We start from the raw sequence: 26,136 nt of genomic DNA on the forward strand, positions 1-26,136 counted from the left end.
ACGAAGGGCAATCGGCTGTAGATTTAAGTGTTAGGAAGTCTTTTCTGAAGTTCTTTGTTTGGAGCATAGTCATGTCTGGAAGTGAAACATGGACGATAAACAGTTTAGACTAGAAGAGAATAGAAGCTTTTGAAATGTGGTGCTACAAACTAATGCTGAAGATTAGACGGGTAGATCGCGTAACTAAAGAGGAGAAACCGAGCAGAATTGGGGGGAAGAGAAATTTGCAGCATAGCTTGACTAGAAGACGGGATTGGTTGACAGGAAATTTTTTGAGACATCAAACGATCGCCAATTTAGCACTGGAGGGAAGTGAGTGGAGTTAAAAACTGTAGAGCGAGACCAGGATGTTGTTGCAGAAGTTATTCGGAGATGAAGAGGTTTGCGTAGGTTAGAGGGCGTGGAGAGTTGCATCAAACCATCTTCGGACTGGAGACCACTACAAAGTAATGAGACGGTTGGAGCTGCTTTTATACATGGGAGTTTGATTCTCGGTAGGTCCACGTTTGGATCCCGGTGTGGGACCGCGCAGCCGAAGGTCGCGCCTCCGCGGTTCCGGCACGTCCTGGGGATGCGGCCTCTTTCTGGCGGAGCTGAAAAACGCTTCGAGGGCCATTAATAGCGTGGCTTTTTGCGGCGGCTGGCGCGCCGGGCGAGTGAGTATCCGTTACGAAAGCAGAGCCGCGGCGTTACTCAGCCCGGCGCTGGCCTTGCAGGGTTCCGCCGGCGCTCTAGCGTACATCCAGCCCTCCGTTTTGTGGCCTTGCGACATGCCGCTTGCGCCACCACCCCCACATCCCTGTCCCATGCGCGAGTCACCGTGGCCCCGCCCTCACCGGCTTATTCCCAGACCCGCTCTCCCCCCCACCACCTCAAACACTGTTGGCGTGAGGTGCCTCTACACGCAGAAACTATGTAAGAGGTTTTCGTAGGGATCACTTGAATCAGGCTGCGGCTCGACCCCGGATTTCCAGCTTTTCGTGAGTTGCCGCTTTAAAGACTAGGCATCTGAGCACGTCTCCAGACTTGACTTTCATTGTCACTGTTGTTCCACATTGGAATACTTTGACTTACCCTGCCGCAGAGGATGCACCGGATGTAAACATTAACTGTTTACAACACTGCACATGATGCAGGAAATCAAGACGAACCGTTTGATACAGGACGCTTCTGGTCTTGTCAAAGCGGAAAATAACCTCGACTTCGTCTATAGATTAGCCGCGTGAGATTTGCAGTATCCTCTGGTTTTCTTACACCGCCGGCTTAGTGGGCAATATCGTGAACATTATTGTCTTAAGATTTCCCGTGAGGGGAATGAAAGAAAAAGAATTTTTTGTAAATTTTATGTGAAAACGAATTATGTTTAAAGTGCGATTTGAACTTAGCCCTTACAAGCACAGTGATTTCTTAGTAAGAAGGTCAGTGGAAAAAACACGTCTTACTCGTTTTTTTGCACTATTGTAATTCATAATATTTTGAGGTGAAATATACACAATCGTCAGCATTACATTTTTTTAAGTGCAAGAACAAAGCAGCTGTAGTATTCGAGAACGACTTTAACCAAAACGTCGCACATCGCGCATACGCTGTAACTTAGGAGACTTGGACAGCTCAAGTTGATTCTGTTTCCTGGTTTGTCCTGTATCAGTTTGTCCCTCCTGATTTAACCCTCTTATACCACTGTGGTATGTTGTAACCAGCTCTTGTTTACAACCTGTCTACAGGGCTTTTCAGGAGGATTGCACACACACACACACACACACACAAACACACACACACACACACACATACATTGATATTTTCATCTAAACTTGGTACACGTACCCCTTACTGTCAGGCAACAATCGTTGCAGGGTAAGAACGACCTACCTGTGATAGTTTAGGAGATATAACGATGTAAATTTATTAACATCGAGTATAGATTTAAGTGTCAGGAAGCCGTTTCTGAAAGTATTTGTATGGAGTGTAGCCATGTATGGAAGTGAAACATGGACGATAAACAGTTTGAACAAGAAGAGAATAGAAGCTTTCGAAACGTAGTGCTACAGAAGAATGCTGAATATTAGATGGGTAGATCACATAACTAATCAGGAGGTACTGAATGGAACTGGGGAGAAGACGAGTTTGTGGCACAACTTGACTAGAAGAAGAGATCGGTTGGTAGGACATGTTCTGAGGCATCAAGGGATCACCAATTTAGCATTGGAGCGCAGCGGGGAGGGTAAAAATCGTAGAGGGAGACCAAGAGATGAATACATTAAGCAGATTCAGAAGGATGTAGGCCGCAGTACGTACTGGGAGATGAAGCAGCTTGTACAGGATAAAGTTGCATGGAGAGCTGCATCAGACAGTCTCAGGACTGAAGACCACCACAACAACGGCGTCGTAAACAATGGGATGCGTGAAAAACTGCAGCATCATGAGTATATTTTAATATATTTGTTCTTTACTAATATGACACTGCTACACTCAAGTCCACTTAAGGAAATCTCTGACACCTGGAAGCGCTTTTGACAGCTTTCTATTGCGAAGCGCAAACGGCTGTAGGCGAAAACTATAACGTGTATAGAGCTGTGAAGAGACGTTGTCTCTGAAAGATTTATGAGATCGCGTTGTAGATACGTGAAGCAAATGCGTCTAGTGGACAGAAACTCTGCGGGATACTGTACATACACATTTGTACATTATGCACATTTCTTTATTCAAGTTTCACAATTTCAAAGGTGTCTTCAGGAATAAACGGGAATGAATTTTTTTCGGTATTACACTACAAACACAGTTAATTTTTTGTTTTCGTTTGTAATAAAAACCTGACAAAATGAATACCCGGGCAATGTCGGGTTTGTTAGCTAGTAGTAAATATTTTAGAAGGTAGTAATACAGAATAATTCGCATAAAATAATTCGTCTGACATGTATCCAGCTTTTATTGATTACCTAGGTATAATTGATAACAAACGTAATTTTTTTTATTCCGCATGTTGGTACTCGAGCTGCTATGGGTTTCTTTACCGATTGTCACTTTTGTTTTGAAATCTCAAGTTGTGAAGTTGTGCTTGACTTACAAAATTTAATTTTTCCACCTTAAAGCGATTTCTTGATCGATTCTACTATATCGTTTAAGCATCCCGTAGTTGTGCATGGATTTTGTAATAGAAAAGCTGCTGCTTCTCGTAGAGGATACGAGAGACAGTTTCCGTACCGCCGAGTACCAGATTCAAAAGATTTTCCTCACGTTTTCACAACGCTGCGTGAGACTGGTAAAGTGCCTAGCCTGCATATTTCATCTGAACGTACGAATTAACAGAGTGTGAATGAAGGAGAATACATTATTCAATTGCTGCAACGTAGTCCTTGAACAAATACAAGCAGAATTGCTACACGTATTGGTGTTCCATGTACAAGAATATAGTGGACATTACGTCTGCACAGCCTCTGCCCTTATCATTTACAATAGATTCAACAATTTCGAGACGGAGATAAAGTTAGAGGAATTAAATTTTGTCGTTGTCTAACTGCAAGTCACCGAGCAATCCCATTAATACTGCTTGCTTATGAAACCGCTTTATCTAGCGATGGTATCAAGAAAACTCTTAACTGTCATCAGAGGTCCTCTCAAACCACATATGGCTTTGTGAATGCGAATTTTCCAGAACGACTCTCTATAGATGTGCGGTATGATACGTTTGTTGATAGGGCCTGTAATTACCACATCGTCTCACGTGGCATTGCTATTTCGCTTTTTTAAAGACGAACTTCCGATATTACTGAAAGCAATCCCCTTGACTACACTTTGTAATAGCTATATGTCTATAGCCAATAAAATCTGGACACATCTCATATGAAATGCTCCATGTGGATTGGTCTCTACTACCAGCTCCTAAAATATTTCCTAGTACACCTGAATCTACCTCTATGTATGAATCGACTTTCACTTATCAAGGAATGCTCATTATATTGCAGGTTCACTATTTCTAAATGGCTTCAGATTATATTTTATAGCATGATAGATCCTTTGTGGGTCTTACGTATTGCGACGATATTTTTCACTAAAAAATGTCTTCTATGTCTCGTAGCACGTATCTCTTTATTGGGGCAACCTCTTTCATTCCGCTAGACTGATGTCCTTTCTACCGGTAGGAAACATTTAAAAAAAATCTGCAATCACATTTTATACCGTGCAGTGGCACAAATGCCTTTTTTGTCATGAATGCGAACAAAAATGTGGGATTGAGACCACGCCCAAAATTCTGCGTTATTTGTTGGCCTAATGAGACTTCGTTAATAAATGTCTTGTTCTCACTTTACATTCTATTTATTAAAACAATCTATCACGAATACTTTTTTATGATCGGTAATATTACAAAACCTTTAGTACTTAACACAATCACGACCACTAACTTGGAATAATGTATCTTTTCCATTTTCGGTCTTTAAGTCGTGCCTTCAGTCATAGGTATTTTCTTACATTTCGTTTTCATTCACTAGGAATCAAAAATTTCAACTTTGTCAGGACGAGAATGCGATTGCTTGGAAGTCATTTCTTCTCCATCGGAGAGTTTGTACAAATGGCCAGACCCTGAGCTAAATTCTTTTTTCTTTTTCGAGTCACTCATTATTCTTTCTATAATGTATGTTATTGCGCGTATTAGAAAAAAATACGGTAGCCAAGATTGAAAAACACTCCAGTGAGGCTAACAATGTTTCGTAATATTCCTGTGAACAAACCACATCAGTCGTCTGACGCAACGAAGACCTAACTCAGGAGCCACTTTCTTCTTGCGACAAACTAACGAGACGATCAGCTCCATCTCTTAGGCAACAAGAGAACTAACTACTAGAAAGCTACAGCTTTGTTGGACAGAAAGCTTCGTGTTTTCCGCCAGATGTTACTGCGTGTGTAACTACAAGAGAGTGACACCTAATTGTGAAATATATGCTACATTATGAACAGATGCCACAAGTAAAATCTCTGGAGCACTTTCGTCGTACACTTTAAGTAACGTTGAGACTGATTCGTCATATGAGTTGTTCTGAAACATCGATTGTTCGTAATGTTTGTTGTCGTACTGTTTAATAAATTTGAGGTTATTCTTATTTGTCTTTCTCTCTCCTTTGGTGTCCACATGTGCTGAACACCAAGCTCATTCCGGATATGGCATCATACCGACTGATTATAATTAAAGTGCATCTACTCACGAAGGTGGAGCGCGGACTGTAATTACTGTATGGCAGCGATGTGTTAATACAGAACCGTTTACGTTGGAAAACAAATTAGTTCCTGTTGGGGCCACCAGGTGTAAATCTGGCGCTGTGCACTGTTTGTACGACGGTATGGCATCCACGCTGTCATTTGACAAGCCATAACGTGAGTGAACAGTATGGATATCTAGAAGAGTGACCATGCGCTGTTAGTGAAACTGTTTTACGTGAACGGCCACAGTTTACAGTGCTGCATTGAGAGAGTATCGCTAACTGAAAGGTCTGAGGAGAGGTCCAACGTCATTAAATGTTTTAAATAAGATGATGATGAAATCTGAAAAGACAGGTGAGCTTGGTGTGGCACCTGGAAGTTGAAGGCGTCGAATCCCGGTGGACGTTACTGACGAGATTGCTGTTGCCTTAAATGACCTTGCAGCACGTGCCCCGGGCAGTGCTAGTTATAGTACAGTGTCTCGAGAATTCCCCATCCCATGGTCAAGAGAACGGGAAATACGGCAGTCTATTTTAGGCTGGTATCTGTATAAGATCCAGATGGTGCAACAAACTGATACCTCATCATCCGCAGCAACGTTCTGAATTTGCTTCTCAGTTTTAGGAAATATTCTGTGGAATGATGAGGCACACTTTACACTACAGGATGCAGTGAACTACCGAATTGGGGCACTGTTAAACCGCGTGTTGTGAACGAAGAGCCATTGCACTCGCCGCATGCGACTCTGTGGTGTGGATTCACAAAAACCTTTATTCTCGGTCCGTTCTTCTTTGAAGACCCAGAGAGTCTGTCAGATGTACCGTTACGTGTGCACGTTATCGAGACCTCCTTGTATAAATGTGATTCTTGATTTGGAACAACGCAGCTGTGTGGAAACCACTATTTGCATGTAAGAAAGGACAACACCTCTTGTTGCTCGCCCAGTGAATGATCTGCTTAATGTAACGTTCCATGAACGTGTTATCTCCAGAAGTTTCCCAGATGCATGGCCTGCAAGATCAGCTGATCTGGTTTTATGTGACTTTTGGCTCCGGTTGTAAGTAGGCTGTTTAGGTTTTTATGTTGGTAACGTCACGTAGGGCTCTGTATGAAAATCACTGACTGTGCTGAGTGCAGTCTGTGGCTGGTTTGCATTGTTGGAATTTGCTATTGTAGTGTTGGGCAGTGGCTGCTAACAGCGCGTAGCGTTGTGCAGTTGGAGGTGAGCCGCCAGCAGTGGTGGATGTGGGGACAGACATGGCGGAGTTTTGAGAGCGGATGATCTGGACGTGTGTCCATCAGGGAGAGTAAATTTGTAAGACTGGATGTCATGAACTGATATATATATATTATGACTTTTGAACACTATTAAGGTAAATACATTGTTTGTTCTCTATCATAATATTTCATTTGCTAACTAAGCCTATCAGTAGTTAGTGACTTCAGTAGTTAGAATCTTCTATTTAGCTGGCAGTATTGGCGCTCGCTGTATTGCAGTAGTTAGAGTAACGAAGATTTTTGTGAGGTAAGTGATTCATGAAAGGTATAGGTTATTGTTAGTCAGGGCCATTCTTTTGTAGGGATTATTGAAAGTCAGATTGCGTTGCTCTAAAAAATATTGTGTCAGTTTAGTGATGATCAGAATGAGTAAAGAGAGAAATGTCTGAGTACGTTCAGTTTTGCTCAGCTGTTTGAAAATCAAATAACGTAAGGAGTTTATCAGCACAATAATTCATAAATTTTTCTAAGGGGACGTTTCACGGTCATCTCTAAAACGACGCGTTTAGCAGGAAGACGTAGCTTAGATTCCGCCGGAACTCTGATCGTGTCGTTTTACGGATGCAAATATCGTCGACGTCTCTGGTGCTCATATTCAACAAATTGTGTAAGCTGTGGTTAATAATAAAATCAAAACATCATGCTTGTCTGACTTGTTTGACCTTTTATGCCCATGCCCTGTTCCTAATCCATGAGGTATGGGAACGTTTGTATACGTCTCTCCTGCAATCACAGCGCCGGATTTGCACCTGGTGGGCAAAAATGTAACTAAACTTTTCCAGTGTTAACCGGTTCCGCATTAACGCTTTGGAATATCCACCATGTTTCGCTGACATTTGTTAGTTACAACCCACGCTGAAACTCTGTGAGTAGCTGCGCTTTAATTACAACTACCTGGTATTATTAATACGACCGGATTCATACCAGTCATCAGATTGTCATTTGCTCTAAAATTAGGGAAGGATCGTGTGTGTAAACTGAGCGTGAAGCGCGTAAACGTTGCGGTTTCTTTCGTGTTTCAATATATAGCGCTTTATATTTTTTTAGGCTGCTGAGGGGAATCAGACAAACATTTGCCAACTTGGGTGTAGAAAACAGCCTAAAAAACACATTCAGCCTTCATTGATAGGGTGTTGCGGTTCCGAATCAGATCTGGAATTCGAGACCATTGCAAATGAGGATCGTGCTACTGAACAGCCCTTGTTGTGAACGGAACCCAAGAACGCGGCCCGCCAGCAGGTGCTGCTGCCGCCGCCGCCACACCGTACGCCGGCAGCTCTCGGCGGAGTGCTGAGGTCGTTTTCTTCGCGTTGCGGCTGAGCGCCTTCTTGTGCAACACGCTGCAATTTCGCATGCCCCGTCACGGCTGCGGTTATTTCCCAGTTTGTAGCTCCTGATGCATGTCCTGTCTGCTTCGGCCGCAAACTGTCTGCGCCCCGGCCCCGCGGATCGCGCTCCTGCCGCAGTGTTGGTTTCTGACTTTGCTTCTTTTTGCGGTTCCCGGTGTCTGTATTCGGTCTTCAGATGCTACCTCCATACGCTTATATTTTCATAACAACATTGCCCGTCCGTTTCATTGTAAACCTGTCTTTCCCACGTGCTAGTCAACAGCGCCTCAGCATCGTCAACAAGAAAAAAGATCACTTCTAGCTGTTTTTGTTGATGTTGGTTTCGAGGTAATCGATGATGAAGTCGTCAGCGTCCGTGCGTAGAAAAATCCCTTGCTGCTTTTCCTGCTGCTGAGGCTGTTTTCGTTGTGTTTCATGTCAAAGTCATCAGCGTCGGTACTTAAAAAAATAGCATCTAGCTGTACTCGTTGTCGTTGGATTTGAGATGTTCGATATCGAAGTTGTCAGCGCCTGTGTTTAAATATTTCAGCTAGAGTGCCGCTAAAATTAGTGAAGTATAAAATGAAAGCCTCCTCTCTACCTTCAACTGAACTGTGTATATTAAACAAGCCACTTCAGTAAAATGCCCTGAAAACGTGTCTCTTCTGTACTAAATATTGATTCGAGAATAATTATTAACGCCATCCGACCACTGTTTAGTTGAAATATTCAAGTTCATTCTGTTTCTGTTTTCACCTTACTACGACTAGTGTTTCCCGTTTCTCAGCTCTTGTTGGTGCTGGCTTGTGGACGATGTGTATCTTAGTTGCGGTTACAAATCGATGGCCTTTGCATCCCATTTGTGAGGATACGGTGAGACCGCTGCACGGTCTACTTGCTGTAGCGCTTTCAGTTCTGAGATGTACTTTCAATCGTGTTCAGACTTAACTTCCGTTTTTCAGAGACGGATCTCGTTCCATGCTCGCGGTACAATATCGGTATTTCACTTGTTCCTCTGTGAGGTGAGCGTACTCCCGCTGATTTAATGTTGCTTAAAGTGTCCTGGTATGTATGGAATTTTCCTTTTTCTGATTTTCATATATCGTGGAGTTCTACCGGATGGTTACAATTAAATTGCATCTACTCACGGAGGTCCAGTGTGGGTTGTAATTTTTGCATAGCAGCGAAACTTGGTAGACACGCTAATGTGTTAACCCAGAACCCATTTACGCTGAAAAAAATTAGTTCAAATTTTTGCCACCAGGTGCACATCTGGCTCTGCGCAGCATCTTGTTTAACATTATAACTTTCTCACTGGTTTGACGTTTTCTGCCTACGACTCGTTCCTAATCCATTCAATATTGAAACATTTCTATACGTCTTTCCTGCATTCACGTCCCCAGATCTGTACCTGGTGACCATAACTGCGACTAATTTTTTCCCACTGTAATCGATTCCTCATTAACACATTAGAACATCTACCAAGTTCCGCTAACATGTGGTCCATCATGGGACAAGTGTAATTTCTTTGTTTGTCATTAATAATTAGGAATTTCACTGAAGCGTCTTCGAATTATTTTCCTCCCACTCGCTTATGAAATCGGCATAACATCTGGATGGCACACATGCTCTTAAATTCATTGCTTTGAGTGCGTACTTAACAGTGAATTCAGACTTCAGCGGAATTATTAGTCAAAGTGAAAGTAACTGCTATCAGCAGGGATATTTCGATTTCTTTAAATGCTGTTATAGCGTGGAAGGTAAGTCACCATTGCCTAGATTACGATAGTTCGTGCTATTCAAGATTGTGCTTGACGTGACTGTTACATTTCATGTTTCTCGTGGATAGACGTTTGGCTTACATTGTGAGACTGCACACTCTCGTACACGTGATATGCCTGTAAAGAATGTCAATCTACCCTTCTGAATAATGCTAGAACATTTGAATGTGTAATCGTGGTCCTAGACTCATTCAAACGTTTGTTCATGTCAGCGTTTCTTTCTTTCTTTCTTGTTGTGTAACGAAAGCATCTCCTACCCTTGATATTTCAATTAAATCGTTCATATAGCATTAGTAATTATTCTTCGGTCAACATTTTGTGAAAAAGTGACACATTTTCAGGGCACTTCACTCATGTAATCCATTTCATGTAACTGTTCAGTTCAAGAAAAGGTAGAGGAGGCTTTACAATGTGTGGTCGGGTGTACTTCGTGCCAATATTAGCAAATTTTTATCCTAATGTATTCGTGTACTGAGCGAGGGAAAATGATTATACATCAGCCTTTGTATGCACCCTAATTCTCATGTGTTACTCTCATGGTCCCAATGCGAGATATACGATAATAGCAGTAGAATCGTCGTTTACTCTTCCCATAATATTGCTCTCTAAATTTACCTAGCATAATCTCCATAAGCAGCTTCACCTTTCTTCCAAAGATTCCGTACAAGTTTTCGAATACTTTCTCTTACACTTTCGCCTGCCCCATTCCGACTTTATACGATCATGTAAGCGAGTCACTGACTTCGATTTCTGTTATCAAACCTACCAGACAGTGACTCTGATCGTTGGCACAGTGCTCCAGACTCGATCGCATTAACGTATTGTGTTACAGGTGTACTGTACTTTCGCAGTATCCTTCCAACAAATCTGTATCTTCCAGTCACGTCCCCTGCTACCGAATTTACGTATTCGTCTCATCTCACGTTGTTTTTTACTAGTATAGCCTGACTCTACATATTTATACTATGTGACATTCTCAAGAGGTTGACCATTAATCTTGATTAATCTTGCAGTTAGTAAGTTACACATGTCGTTCAACGCTAAGACCATTGCGCAACAAGAGTTAAGCATTGTTAGAAGAGAGTGCGTGTTCCTGCTTTCCTGCAGACACAATTCAGCTGCGATACTGATAACAGGTGCATTACAGTGTGGAAATGAAATGGGGTGACAACTGAAAACTTACTCCAAACTTGAAATACGCAGGATAGTACGATTCTTGTGGGCAAAAGTTCTAAATTACCTTCAGTTTCACCGTGGAATTCTGGCGGTATGTAGACCAAATAAAGCTTTGCGTCCAGCCGTACTGAAATGTCGCCGACGATAATATTCGATGCAGGAAATGTATTCGCAGTTGCGAATGTGAACCATCTTCTGCTGTATATTAGCATGACGACAGGGAAAATGCATGCATGCATTTCCGAAGGAACGCTACATCGTACTTCTTACGAACACAGGCGCCGCTGGGTAATTTTATATCTGAGCAAGTTCGCTCAGACGTGGTTTATGCTGATCAGGAAAGAAGGCCGTCGACATAGACCACAGGCAACGTCCCGGCAGTCGAGGAACTGATTCGCAGCAACCGCATACTTTCTAATTATGAGAATGTTCACATAACCGTTCCCGAATGGCTCCGACCAAGCGGGGACACACTGGACTCGCATTCGGGAGGACGGCGGTTCAAACCCCCGTCCGATCATCCACATTTAGGTTTCCCGTGATTTTCCTAAATTGCTTCAGGCAAATGCTGGGATGGTTCCTTGGAAGGGCACGGTCGATTTCCTTTCCCATCCCTGCCACGATAGCAGCTTGTGCTTCGTCTACAATGATCTCGATGTCGACGGGACGTTAAACCCAATCTTCCTTCCTTTCTGATCTCTAGTGGCTACGTGACCAAGGAGCGGATTACTATCGTAGAGGAGTTGATACAGTGGTAGAACGTTAAAGCGACTTGGAGGCTATGTTGAAAAACAGCCATATAATGTGTGACTTACTTTTTGAAGTCCACTCGTAGTATCACATACCATCTGCTTGTTATTGGCATTTTACTGCATTGATCCACATTCAAGTAGAGATGCTTTCTATTCACAAAGTGTTATTTCTGTCCAAGTCTTTCTGCTTTTACTTATTATCATCCACGACAGTACTTTCCTGGGGACAACAGCATCGTCGGCGAAGAGCCATAATGCTTTTGAGTATAGTTGATAACCGTTTGTGAGTGTGGAGAACATTAGGTTTCCTGTTACTCTTCCTCAAGGGACCGCCCGCTGTTAGGCTCGTTTCTGATGCACGTTCATTGTCCAGTATAATGCACTGGGGTTTGTTAGTCAAAAATTCGCCGACCTCATGAATTATCTGTGAAGATCGTAGGATCGCATTTTGCGATCATAACTAAACTTCATTCTTTTATTTTGTCTTTTTGTCTCACAATTTTTCATTATGTGATCTGAGGCTTTCCCTGCGAATGTGCTGTGTCCAAGGTTCCCGGGTGTCCAGCCGGATCCGATCGTCGAAGTTGCACGATATTTCGGCGAATAACCGTTCCGCCATCATCAGGTAGTGCTGATGGATTTCCATCAGCCGAAATATCGTGGAACTTCGACGATCGGATCCGGCTGGACACCCGAGAACCTTGGACACAATTTTTCACTACTTAACAATGTGTGGAGGTTTGCTTAGTCGAGCGAAAATGCAGAAGTACCCAAAGATGCAAACAGAACAATTTGATTAATTTACGTTTAATCTCGGCACACAGAGAGGAACTTATAAACATGGCACTGGAAAAAAGGGGGAAATGTGTATTTGTGACAACTTGGTACGTTGAAAACAATAATTGTCTGAAAGAAACAGAGATTTAGTAAGAAATAAAAACGAAAAATTATGCATCTAAGTACAGTGATGGTTCTCAGGATTATAAACTGTCACATAGCTTAAACAAATGATGACATTTACACGTTGAACGGGGTGTATTTCATATCAAAGTGCACCACAATCGATCAGGGTATATCTCCCGATAGCAGAAAGAAATGTTCACATTGAAGTAGCTGGTAGTATTTCTGTTGCAGGTGCTATCTAAATGAAAGTCATCCTTTTGGATGACAAGCCGAATGTAGCAAAAGAATTCTTTCGTTGACATCAAACTTTTCAGTGCCTATGAATAATCACAACAGCTGAGACGTCACATCACTACGTGTATACCGAAGGCTCCTAAACTTTGGGCATACTACAGCAGTCCTGTGATTCGGGGTCTACTACGATTTCCCGCTCTGCGGGCCGGCCGCTGTGGCCTTACGGTTCTAGGCGCTTCAGTCCGGAACTGCGCTGCTGCTACGGTCGCAGGTTCGAATCCTGCCTCGGGCATGGATGTGTGTGATGTCCTTAGGTTTAAGAAGTTCTAAGTCTAGGGGCTGATGACCTCAGATGTTAAGTCCCATAGTGCTTAGAGCCATTTGTTTTGAACTGCTCTGCGGCCCTCGTAGAAAACCCAACGGAACTTGGCACATTTCCCAGTTGGCAGTGTGTTCTCCCTTGTGACGCTGAGCTGTCATCGCACAGCACGTTGTGGCGACGCCAGCGAATCCCAGCAGCCGCCACTGACAAGAGGTCCCCGGCTCATTTAGCAGCTCTCTGCCCCGTCAGCGCTGCTGCCGCCGCCGCTACACTCACGAGACAGCCTGCCACGTCGACATTTTCCTTTTGCGCGACCTTCGCGGATGACCTTCAAGCGTTTGTGCTCGTTTTCCCCTTCAGCTCGTGTTGTCTCCTTCTCTGGCTTCTGACTCAGACTAGAGCGCTTACGAGGCTCGCGTTCGGTGGAGTCGCCTGAAATACCTCAGGCCGGCCAGGCTATCAGCGTAATTTGTCGAGGCCTCGAGGGAAGAAGACGGAATTCGTTTCCGTTGTGAACCAAGTAAAGTAAGGCAGCTATCAATCTGAAAGTTGTTTAGAACCCCACAGTGCTGTACATCATACTCCTGAAGATGAAATGTCTGACATCTTCTGACCTGCGAATTGCGTCACCCAGTCAGCTGTAAGAGGAAAATACAGTTTAACGTGCAGTTAGAAGGAAGACACAACTTAAAATTGGAAATTTGTGGTAAGTTCTATGGGACCAAACTGCGGAAGTCATCGGTCCCTAGGCTTACACACTACTTAACCTAACTTAAACTAACTTACGCTAAGGACAACACACACACCCATGCCCAAGAGATGACTCGAACGTCCAGCGGGGGCAGTCGCGCGAACCGTGGCAAGGCGCCCCGGACCGCACGGCAACAAGCGCGCGGGAACGACTTACATTTTTCACTTACACAAAGCATTAACAGAAGTGAGATAAGCGATAAGTAAGGACACGATAATTTCGCCAAAACGATAACGCGAAAATAGCAGTTTTTAGCGAAATAACTCGAAATCGACAACTTTAACGAGATATCGTCAAATTTGTAATTTTACTGTATAAAAATGTTATAGCTCTGAGGGTTATTAAATGTTAAAACTGCGTTTTGCCTTCTGTTCTGCTCAAGTCTGAGGTTCGTGTATAATCTTAAATTGACAGTTCATTTTCAGCTTAACGAACTTTCATGTGCCAAAGAAAATCGCATCTAAATTAGCACAAAAACACGAATAAGGCACAAAACCTCGATACGGTGAAAAATACCGCATTTGACAAAACGCACCTCATTTGGGATAATAAACAAGGTCGAATGTGACAAGGAAAATAACGCGAAAATGGGCAAAACAATGAACCAAAATTTGGGGAAAATAAAGCATCGAACTTGGCAGAAAAGTAACGGCGAAACTGACAAATAAGTAACATCGAATTTGGAAAAAAACACCAAATGTGCCCAAAACACCGGATTTGGCAAAAATATCAAATATGGCAAAAATGAGAGCTAGTATTGCAGAAAAAACACCGAATTTGCAAAAAACAAGACAGAATTTGACAGATCATAATAGGAAATTTGGCAAAAAAATAACACCGAATATGGTAAGAGATAAAAGACCGAACTTGCCAAAAAAATAGCACCGAATTAAGCATAATCGAATTTGGCGATAATAATACCAACTTTAGCAAAAAAAATACCAAATTTGGCAAACCACTGAATTCGGCAAAAAAAAAATCTGTAATTGGCAATAATGTTGCAAAAAAGACACAGAATTTAGCATAAAATAACACCGAATTTGGCATAGAATAACACCGGATTTTTCATAAAATAAGACAATTTATTCCTGTCCGTAGCGATAAGTAATCGGGCGTCATACGTTTGAAATGCTATTTCACCACTCACCTGTACAGCAATTTGATTTTTAATTTTTGTTTATGATGGTGTTGGAGTCACTGGAATCTTATACGGGGTGTAAACGAGAACTATTTATAACGTAGCAGAGCGGTGCAGGCGATGTCGAGACATACAAATCGATATAGGACACTTCGAGCCTATCAAACCGCGAAACAACCACAAGCTGTCCCACAAAAGCCACCTAATCTACAGCGCATGCGTACTGCGCGAGATTTTTGGCTAATCACCCTTGAATATTAAATCTCCCTGTTCTTGCACTTACAGAACATAAAATTGAACCGGCCAGAGAGGCCGAGCGGTTCTAGGCGCTTCGATCTGGAACCGTGCTACCGCTACGGTCGCAGGTTCGAATCGTGCCTCGGGCATGGATGTGTGTGATATCCTTAGGTTAGTTAGGTTTAAGTAGTTCTAAGTTCTAGGAGACTGATGACCTCTGATATTAAGTCCCATAGTGCTCAGAGCCATTTGAACCATTTCGAACCATAAAATTAATGCATAAAAAGTTCTCGGTTTACTTTCCGTGTCAAATTTGGATAACATCCCAAGCTTTCGTAGTCATAAAATTAATGTTTGTGTAAATTTTACCTCAAAATATTGTCAGTTTTACAGCATTTAAATAGTTTTGTTTTCCTGGTCTTCTTACTGCGAAACTACAATTCTTGTAAGGGTGAAGTTCAGATCGAATTGTAAAAGTAATTAGCTTTTGCATAACGTTTACTGAATCCTGTTTTTTTTTTCATTACCCCCATGTGAAAGTGAAAATTAATGTTAACGAAATAGTATAAACCAGCTGAAGGCATAACCGAGCCAGAAGAACATTCAAAATCTCGAGAGGCTCGGATGTGCTGTTACTTTGGTGGTTTTTCTAGGGAAATTTGAGGTTATTTGCCTGCTTGATAGACCGCAGAGCTTTGCATAAAACTGTTTCTCTTGACTTCCCCTACGCGCCTGTGGTGTGGTGTAAACCTTATCGTATTACCATCTCTTTATACAAGGAGATCAGTTTCGTGTCATGAAAAATATGGGCATAAGTATAGCGTTACTGACCCTACGACTTGTTGTAGAAGGTAAGACCGAATAAGCGCAAACCCACAAATGTTTACTACTTGCATGTGTTGACAATATTGATTGGAATACGCTCCTCCGAAATGGGAAATTGCAAAGAATAAAATACAGAAAGCGAAAAGTTACCTACAACTTGAATATAAAAAAGTCTGGATTTGTGAGAATCCAAGGGCACGAAAGAGTTATCAATCTGTGTTCCCAGCAATAAATAAATGAAAGTAAGGAGAGTTTCAAAAAGGGAATTAAAAATGAGGCAGGTGGAACAGAAACTTCAAGGTTTGACACTGAAATTGTGATTCTGTCATGAACGGCAAAGTTCGTAGAAGAACAGTTGAATGAAACGGATAATGTTCTGAAAGGAGTTTATAACACGAACATAAATAAAAGTTGAAGTGGGAGAATGGAGTGAGGTGATGGTGAAGGAAATAGAATAGATAATGAGACACTAAAGTAGTAGATAAGTTTTATTATTTGAACAGCGAAGTAACTAATGACGGCCAAGTAAAGTGAATATAAAATGTAGACTGAAAAGACAAATATGTTACGGCAGAATATAACTTTAAGTGCTAGAATGTCTTTCCTGGAGTGTAGCCTTATGATGATGATGTGGCCTTGATGAAGGTCTCCACGCTAGTCTATCATATGCAAGCTCCCCATCATCTACATACTGCTTCCCACGGAGTGCATCGTTCATTGGGTGAAACAAATTGAAGTCGTAAGATGCGTGATCCAGGCTGCAAGATGAACGGTCCAACAAAGTTTTGTGAGCTATTCTCAGATGTGCAGACTTGTGTGACGAATAAGAGTGTACGCACGTCCTATAATTACAGGAGTCACAGCTTGCGCGACCTTACTGCGATGGTGACAGACGCCTCGCCCAACGACTCACCGTGCTCTTGTTCACTTCTAGGACTCCATATACTTACTGGAAGGCCTACGAATATCTGCCATGCACGGGTTTTCCAACAAAAGAGACTCAATAATAGGTCTCTGCTTGGAATGCACCTCCGTTACACACACCATTTCGAAAGCTACATTTAGCGGCGCCACCTATCGGATTTTCATTAAACTATAGAGGCTGAGACAGGAATATGTCACAATGTCCCCACACTTTTTCAACCAAAATTGGTCGAGATAAACGTGTAGCATTACTTGTATGTATTGTATTGTATGTTAACCGGGGACCTAGAAACGACGGAGAGGCTCCGTCCCCGTCGCAGCCGCAATAGTCCACAACCCCACGACAACTACCGCAGTCCACTTCACCCCTCCGCCGGCCCACACGGAATCCAGGGTTATTGTGCGGTTCGGCCCCCGGTGGACCTCCCAGGGAACGTCTCACACCAGACGAGTGTAACCCTTATGTTTGCGTGGTAGAGTAATGGTGGTGTACGCGTACGTCGAGAACTTGTTTGCGCAGCAATCGCCGACATAGTGTAACTGAGGCGGAATAAGGAGAACCAGCCGGCATTCGCCGAGGCAGATGAAAAACCGCTCAAAAGCCATCCACAGACTGGCCTGCTCACCGGACCTCGACACAAATCCGCCGGGCGAATTTGTGCCGGGGACCAGGCGCTCCTTCCCGCCCGGAAAGCCGTGCGTTAGACCAACCAGGCGGGCTTAGCATTACTAACTGAACACCCCTCGTAAATCCATTTTTATGTTCGATAAGGATAGAAACTGGGCTAATGAATTAAAATTTGTACCAAGGCTGGGACTTGAACCCAGGTATTTACGAGGGCTGTCCAGAAAGTAAGTTACGATCGGTCGCGAAATGGAAACGAATATGAAAATCCGATAAAGCTTTGCAAAGGTGTGTTGGGCAGTGTCTCTAGTATGACTGTAGGTAGAATTATGTCGCTCTTTTCATTCTTGAGCTCTTAGTGAGCGTGTAAAGATGGTATAGAAATTAGTGTCTCCCGCCAAGTACGAGGGCCTGGTGAGAATTTTCCCCTGAAGCTATGCAACCAACATTACATAACTGCCGTGCGGTTTCTTCTTCAAGACAATTCTCAGCCTCATTCTGCAGGGGTAATGAAGATATTCCTGCATCGTTTCAATTGGAAATGTTTGGTTACCCACAACACAACCCGTAATTGTCTCCCACTGAGTTTCATCTCTGCTCAAACGAACCGCTGGCTATGAAGACAACATTTTGGCACAGACAACGAGCTTTAGGCCAGCGTAGAAAATTGGCGGAAAGCACTGGCGGCTGCCTTCTATGATGAGGGTATTGGAAAGTTGGTACAACGCTACGACGAATGTCTGAGTCAGAACGTCGACTACGTAGAGAAGTAGCTGAAAGGTGTAGCTAACTGTTACAAATGAAACATTTCTGATTTTCACTGTGATTTTCATTTCGCGATCAATCGTAACTTACTTTCTGGACAGCCCTGGTACTTAGGAAGCAGATGTGCTAATTACCAAACTGCCATGGCGGTGTGCCTCATACAGCTGCACGGACTACACTAGTCAAATGCTCTCCCTTACACAACCCTTAATTCACGTCTTCGGCCCATTTTTCCCCCTCTTAGATCGTCAGTATTGAATTAGGAAGGGCATTGGACTACGAATGTCACTGCAGCTGTGTGAGTCACACTGCCACGGCGATGTGGTGGTTAGCACATCTGCATAGTATGAAGGAGACCTAGGTTCAATTTCCGGCCTTAGCACAAATTTTAATTCGTTCCTTCAGTTTTTGTCCTTATCGAAGATGAAGCTGAGACTCTGATGTCTCCAGGAAAATGTAATTCCATTAGATAAAGTTTTTGTATCTCAAATAAATTTATTGCTTTCGTACTTGGGATGAAGACTTCTGCAGGAAACAGATGTTAAGGGATCAGTTAGACTTGTGATGCTTGGAGTAGAGCTACGACAAGAGGAACTGCCAGAGTGGAGTGTATCCCGCGAGATACGAACCTCGGCGCGCGGCAGGGCGGAGTCGTCAGACAGCGCGGCAGCGGCAGCGGCTGCGGCGGAGGCGTCGGCTGTGGGAACGGAAAGCAGAGCGGCGGCGGCGGCGGCGGCGGTGGCGGCGCTGACCTGCGAGTATCCGCCGGCGGCGGCGCCCATGGCCGGCAGCATGGCCGCGTGGTGGCCGTGCGCGTGCGCGTGCGCGTGCGCGTGAGCGTGCGCGTGGTGGCCGTGGTGGTGCGGCGAGTACAGCGCCGCCGCGCCGTGGTGCTCCGACACTGCAACACACCAGCGCTCCCTGCTCAGCCAAAGGTGTGCACACACTCACAAGGGATCCTCCCCATCGCACCCCCCTCAGATTTAGTTATAAGTTGGCACAGTGGATAGGCCTTGAAAAACTGAACACAGATCAATCGAGAAAACAGGAAGAAGTTGTGTGGAACTATGAAAAAATAAGCAAAATATACAAACTGAGTAGTCCATGCGCAAGATAGGCAATACCATGGCTAGCGTGAATACAGGAGCGCCGTGGTCCCGTGGTTAGCGTGAGCAGCTGCGGAACGAGAGGTCCTTGGTTCAAGTCTTCCCTCGAGTGAAAAGTTTACTTTTTTCTTAAGTTATGATCTGTCCGTTCGTTCATTGACGTCTCTGTTCACTGTAATAAGTTTAGCGTCTGTGTTTTGCGACCGCACCGCAAAACCGTGCGATTAGTAGACGAAAGGACGTGCCTGTCCAATGGGAACCGAAAACATTTGATCGCAAGGTCATAGGTCAACCGATTCCTCCACAGAAAAACACGTCTGATATATTCTATTCGACACTGGTGACGGCATGTGCGTCACATGACAGGAATATATTGTCGACCCACCTAACTTGTACACTTGGTGAACGGGTAAAAAGATTCTTCTACCTTGCCCGGTTAAGGTTTTCTTGCGGATGTAATAATCACTCCCAAAAAAGTGATGAAAACATAAAGAGTTTGTCACATCAACAAATGAATGCAACAGTTTCACAGTTTTCCCTGTGCTCTGTCAAAACATATGTTTTTAACGTTTTCAAATTTTTCCGTGTGTAGACCATCAATTCCTGCATATGTCCAAGGAAATCAGAACATGTCCTGGAATATTGGAGAGCGAATTTGATTATGTGTGAGTGCCTGAGCTTTGATAATTGCCTGAAAATAAAAGATTAAACTTTTCACTCGAGGGAAGACTTGAATTAAGGACCTCTCGTTCCGCAGCTGCTCACGCTAACCACGGGACCACGGCGCTCCTGAGCTCACACTATCCTTATTGTTGCCTGTCTTGCACATGGACTACTCAGTTTGTATATGTTGCTTATTTTTTTCATAGTTCCACATAACTTCTTCCTGTTTTCTCGATTGATCTGTGTTCAGTTTTTCAAGGCCTATCCACTGTGCCAACTTATAACTAAATCTGAGGGGGGTGCGATGGGGAGGTTCCCTTGTCAGAAGTCAGGCGATAGCGATACGCACATGTACAAATGGCGGTAGTATCACATAAACAAGGTACAAAACGGCGGGGCGTTGGTGGAGCTGTCATTTGTACACAAGTGATTGATGTGAAAAGGTTTCGGACATCATTATGGCCACACGACCGAAATTAACAGACATCGAACGTGAAATAATAGTCGGAGCTGAAGACATGGGACATTCCATGTCGGAAATCGGCAGAGAATTCAATATTCCGAGATCCACAGCGTCCAGAGTGCGCCGAAAATACTAAATTTCAGCCACACATGTTGCAAAAATCTGTGCGCGAAAATGCTACTTTTTGGGGTCATATCTCTGGTTCTGTTGATCACAGAGATAAGGGTCTAGTCTTTTTGGATAGCCCTTAGCCTAGAGACTATTTGTATACTTATCGGAAGAGTGGGCACACTGCAGCTATTCTACATTAAAGGGTGGAAATTTAAACATCGCACACTTCCTTCAGCCCAGACAAATTCTGCAAATCAGCCGTTTCTTTCGGATTTGGTGTGGTCTAGGGTGGCACGGCGTCGTCTACAGCACCTCTCCTGGGCTTGGGACCTTATCGGTTCGACCACAGACGACTGAAAAATCGTGGCTTTGTCAGATGAGTTCCGATTTAGCTGGTAAGAGATCGTGGCAGGGTTCGAGTGTTGCGCAGACCGCACGAAGCCATGGACTCAAGCTGTCAACAAGGCGCTGTGCAAGCTAGTGGTGACTCCATTATGAAGTTGGCTGTGTTTACATTGAATCGATTTCGCCCTCTGGTCCAATTGAAGCGGTCACTGACTGGAAATGGTTATGTTCGGCTACTTGGAGGCCATCTGCAGCCATTCATGGGCTTCATGTTCCCAATCAGTGATGGTATTTCTATGGATGACAATGCACCATGTCACAGGACCACAATTGTTCGCGATTGGTTTGAAGAACATTCTGGACAGTTCGAGCAAATGATTTGATCACCAAGATCACACGGTAAATTGAATACAAGAATGCATTTGCCTCAGACTGCAATTAAATGATTTTCCGGATTTTTGGCCGTATCTTCGGATGTACGTGAAACGTATTACGCAGATCGATGTGTGGTATGTTTATCTTAGGACGCTGTCTTGCTATCGTCGACTGTCCTGCAGTGACATTCACTGTCAAATAATAGACCCATTGCGTAACTAATAAAATGACACCTTTAATGGCTGTATTTTTTTCTTTTCTTAGCTTTTACTCATACGTAAAATCAAACATTTTCATTTTCTATTGTGTTTCTTATTTATTTTCCATGCATGTTTTTGTACACGGTGGAGCACCAAAAACCATCACCGAATACAGACTGCCTGCTAGTTATGCACCACTTGTTGCCCGCCATGAGCAAATACAACAACTGTCAGATAAACCTGTAATAATTAGATAATAAAGAAATAAGAAATAAGCTAATCCAAAGATCTGCGTTTACTTAATTGATCTTGTCTTTTACATTACATTAGGTGCTGAAAATAACCACCTTGTGCTTCAGTACACTTCTGCACAGCCATAATATATTATATCACTTTGCGCAACTCTGCCGAATCAATTCCCAAAATTTAATTACGAATATTGCCCTTCATATCTTTTAATGTTATTGGGTTCTTTGCGTATAGTTTTCCCTTTAGACTGCCCCAAAGACAAAGCTCACAAGTGGTTAGGTCCGGCGAACGTGCCGGCCAAAGTCCTTTGCTGGCAGTCCTTTCTTCTGTGAATCTTTGAATTTTTGAAAGATTTGCATATACATAGCACTGTTTACTGTTGCTTCAAAAAAATGTTCAAATGTGTGTGAATTCCTAGGGGACCAAACTGCTGAGATCATCGGCCCCTAGAGTTACACACTACTTAAATTAACTTAACCTAACTTACGCTAAGGACAACACACACACCCATGCCCAATGGAGGACTCGAACCTTCGGCGAGAAGGGCCGCACGATTCGTGACATGGTGCCTCTAACGGAGCGGCCACTCCGCGCGGCTGTTGTTTCAAAACATATGGGATCCACGATCCGACTTTCTGACTTATTTTCCTTCAGTTTTTAGACGTATCCCATTTTGTAGAGCTTCATCCCTATAAGGTGTAAAAACGTTGACGAGACCAACGCTAAACGTTGACTTGTTGCGACAATTTACTTGTCGACTTCTTTGGACTCTGGACCATTCGTGCTCGAATATCGTCGATCGCAGCATGTGGGTGAAGGAACGGGGCTCGATTCTTTCTGCGTTTGTAACTCATCCCATAGGATGCCACTTTGTCACCAAATCCTGTATACTGCTCTTTGTTGGTGTGGAAACGCCAGAAAACTTTTTTGCAAAAATGCCCCTCGTTTCCTTAAATAAACCGATGGGCACATACGCCTCCACTGTTGTGGTTCTTTCTTGAGGAGTATACATATCGCTGAAATATTTACTTCACCGTTTTTAACGAAGTCGCAACGGTTTTCGTACTGACAATACGAAACAAAGTCGCAGTAGCTTCGAAACAACACATGACAACTGGCGGGGGCCAATGAGCAGCCTAGTACTCAGAGCAGGTTTCTCGTGCGGCCCCCAGTGTAATGTCCTCTGAATAGTTAAGCAGGTATTGCATTTTTGGGTGATTAAATTTCTTACTCATTTCCAATGCTGCGAGTAACATTTTTCGTTAACCTTTTTAATTCATATTTTTAAAGAAATGGTTCAAAAGGCTCTCAGCACTATGGGACATAACTTCTGAGGTCATCAGTCCCCTAGAACTTAGAACTACTCAAACCTAACTAACCTAAGGAGATCACACACATTCATGCCCGAGGCAGGATTCGAACCTGAGACCGTAGCGATCGCGCGGTTACAAACTGTAGCGCCTAGAACCGCTAGGCCACCCCGGCCGGCGCTGTCCTAATAGCCAGAGGTTCATGTGAACGAAGAGATGAAAGTCCGAGGGAGCCATATTCTGGCTGTATGGTGTGTGATCAAACACTTCCCTTCGAAAACGTCGCAGGAGTGCGTTCGCTGCACATGCAGTGTGCCGCCGAGAATTGTCATGAAGAAGGAAACGCATAACAGTTACGTTATGTGGGCTGCAAGAAATCAGGTGAAACCCCTCAGCAGGACTTCACACTTCACGAGAGATACTATTGTTCTAGGAAACTTTACGTGATTGGATAAACGGGGATACTAGAGACAACGCACAACACATCTGCGCAAAGTTTCACTGGACTTTCCACTGTGGTTTTAATTTCGCGGTCTATCGGAGGTTTTTTTTAAAAAAAAAAACCAATTACTTCGTACCACACGTCCATTTGACGCATACGTACCAGGTACATCCCAAGAAGAGACTAGATGCCTCAAAATCGATCATGTTAAAACAAAATTAAAGTTCCATTTAATAGCAGTCTAAGGCAAATTCATTTTTAATCTCAGCACGTGAGATAATAATTTTGGTTTTCAAACTCGACACTGTGGCAACAGAAAAAAAGCAGAAATTACCGATGGTTCTCTAAGACAATTAAAAATACATACAGTTGATTATGTAGGACATCCATTCCTGACCCTTCCGTAGCAGTTATTAATCTGCTCCACTTCCTCTTATTGAAGGCTACCAGTTTCGGAAAATTGTTCTTCAATTTTCAGCTAACTGAGTAGGGTAAGTGATTAGCTTCCAGTTACATGGACCATGGCACGAGGAAGAGCTATACGAGATCATAACCAGACATATTGCCTTCACAAACTGTAACTCCAACCTCTCCCGACAACGAAGCTACTGACATCATGCAGTTAATGTATATGGTTTCATAATGCTCTTCTGGCTACCACGATCCATAAAACTGCAGGCTATTGCCTTATCCTATGCCGTGTGGCTGTAATTTTACGAGATGAAATGCGTGAAGGTCGGAGATTAATATTACGAAATCGGTAGCCTTTAATAAAGGAAAGTGAGGTCGAAGTGAATTTTATTTCTTGGGATTACGCATATGCTACTGCGATATGAAGGCATTGTATGAATGTGATCATGTTCACAGACGCGATGAAAATGAAACTATGTCGGCTGTGGCGGGCCCGTGAGGAAGTGGAAAAGTCAGCTGATCGGAAGAAAGGGGAAGAAGTCATCAGCTGACTTGTCAGCAGAATAAGGGGACTGAGACAAAATTTTATAGCCTATAAAGCTGCATGCCTGACTGTGCTCCATGCAGAATGAACTGCGACGTTATCCTGACCCAGAAGCGTCCGCTTGGTCATTTTCTTGCAGTGCTTCGTCTTGAAAATCGCCTTCGTCCCGCATTTCGGTAGTGAGATACTGTATCAAATGAAACTATATGATTTCAGAGACCTTATAATGTTTCAAACATCTATAATAGCTCGTGGTCTCGCGGTAGCGTTCTCGCTTCCCGAGCACGGGATACCGGGTTCGGTTCCCGGCGGGGTCAGGGATTTTCACCTGGGTGTTGTTGTGTGGTCTTCATCATCATCATTCATCCCCATTACGGTAGCTTGTGGTCTCGCGGTAGCGTTCTCACTTCCCGAGCAAGGGGTCCCGGGTTCGATTCCCGGCGGGGTCAGTGATTTTCACCTGGTTGTTGTTGTGTCGTCTTCATCATCGTCATTCATCCTCACTACGGACGGAGGAAGGCATTAGGACCTTGCCTAGTACGGCGGTGCGGGTCTCCCGCATCGTTCCCCTACGCTCTGTCAAGAAGCACGGGACTTCATTTCCATTTCCAAAATCTATATATGCAGACTGAAGCGACGAATGAAACTTCGTATCAAGGCTGGGATTCGAACCCCGGTCTCCTGCTAATTAGGCGGACGAGCCAACAACTACGTCACAATGGCACAGTGGGTTTGCACAACTGTATTGACTACCCTAGCAGGCTTGCCTGCAAATATGGAGTGACCATTAATAAAACCGACAAATTGTAGGGACTGATTCCTAACTGTAAAGGGGGAGAAAGGGTCCTATGAACATGTGTCCGGAAATGGACGGTGTCGTGCAACGACAAAAAATTATCCCAGAATACTGTACAGCGCTGTATCGCATCCATGTCACAAGAGACGTTGAAAGTGGTCTCCATGTGATGCAATGGACGATTTCACATGTCGCATCATAAACTGCCGCTCTCTTTCGCACGTTCCGGTCTCTCTCTAAACAGCGTCACAGGCGTCGTGAACGCGCTATTAAAGGGTCTGCACATCAGCACTGGTTCGGCAGACACAACGCTTTTGAGATGCCCCCAGAGGTAAAACTCCACGGGTTTACTATCCCTATACTACACACATAATCGTACTTTGGTTTACACCATGTTGGCGGGCCACTTTCCTGAGGCTTGTACTAGGGTTTGTCTCAATAATCTGTAGAATCCGGTCCTCCAAATCTCATGTACGTACTGTCCATTGCCTCCTTGCACGTTCGTCTGTGTGAAAGGACCCATGATCACACAAACGCCCAAAAGGGGTTGAAATGTTATCTGATTAGGGTATTTATTTTGGTATAGCTGTGCTGCCTCTCGACCGTTTCCATCCTCCTGACATTACAGAAATACCATCTCGGCTTGTTCCCGACATGAACACCGGACCATTCTGCTGCGTACAGTACGCTGAGTCAATCACACAGCCTGCAACACCCGAGGAACACATGGCAAGTGGTCAGAGGAACTTTCATTTGCCAGCGCCGTCTACGGTAGTAACAAAGCATTTCCCGACACATGTTCATAAGACGTTTTCTCCTCCAATTCCAGTCAGGAATTCGTCTCTGAAATTTGCCGGTTTTATTAATGTTGACGTTGTATGTATCACAG

At 43.7% G+C, this 26,136-nt stretch overlaps 1 protein-coding gene and 1 long non-coding RNA gene across 2 annotated transcripts in view; both read right to left on the bottom strand.

Annotated features, from left to right (window-relative positions):
• Positions 1–18,905, bottom strand: part of LOC126176853 (uncharacterized) — a 46,138-nt gene extending 27,233 nt beyond the window's left edge. Inside the window, exon 1 of the long non-coding RNA XR_007535679.1 lies at positions 18,862–18,905. This is a non-coding gene — a long non-coding RNA (uncharacterized LOC126176853). The remainder of the gene's footprint in view (positions 1–18,861) is intronic.
• A 133-nt stretch (positions 18,906–19,038) lies between these two features.
• LOC126176457 (protein gooseberry-neuro-like) overlaps positions 19,039–26,136 on the bottom strand; it is a gene marked incomplete at its 3' end in the record, with an annotated part of 144,953 nt that continues 137,855 nt past the window's right edge. The window contains exon 6 of the mRNA XM_049923613.1: positions 19,039–19,133. Within this exon, the coding sequence (XP_049779570.1) occupies positions 19,039–19,133 (95 nt within the window). The remainder of the gene's footprint in view (positions 19,134–26,136) is intronic.

The sequence above is a fragment of the Schistocerca cancellata genome, chromosome 3, assembly GCF_023864275.1.
Source record: "Schistocerca cancellata isolate TAMUIC-IGC-003103 chromosome 3, iqSchCanc2.1, whole genome shotgun sequence".
Lineage (NCBI taxonomy): Eukaryota > Metazoa > Arthropoda > Insecta > Orthoptera > Acrididae > Schistocerca > Schistocerca cancellata.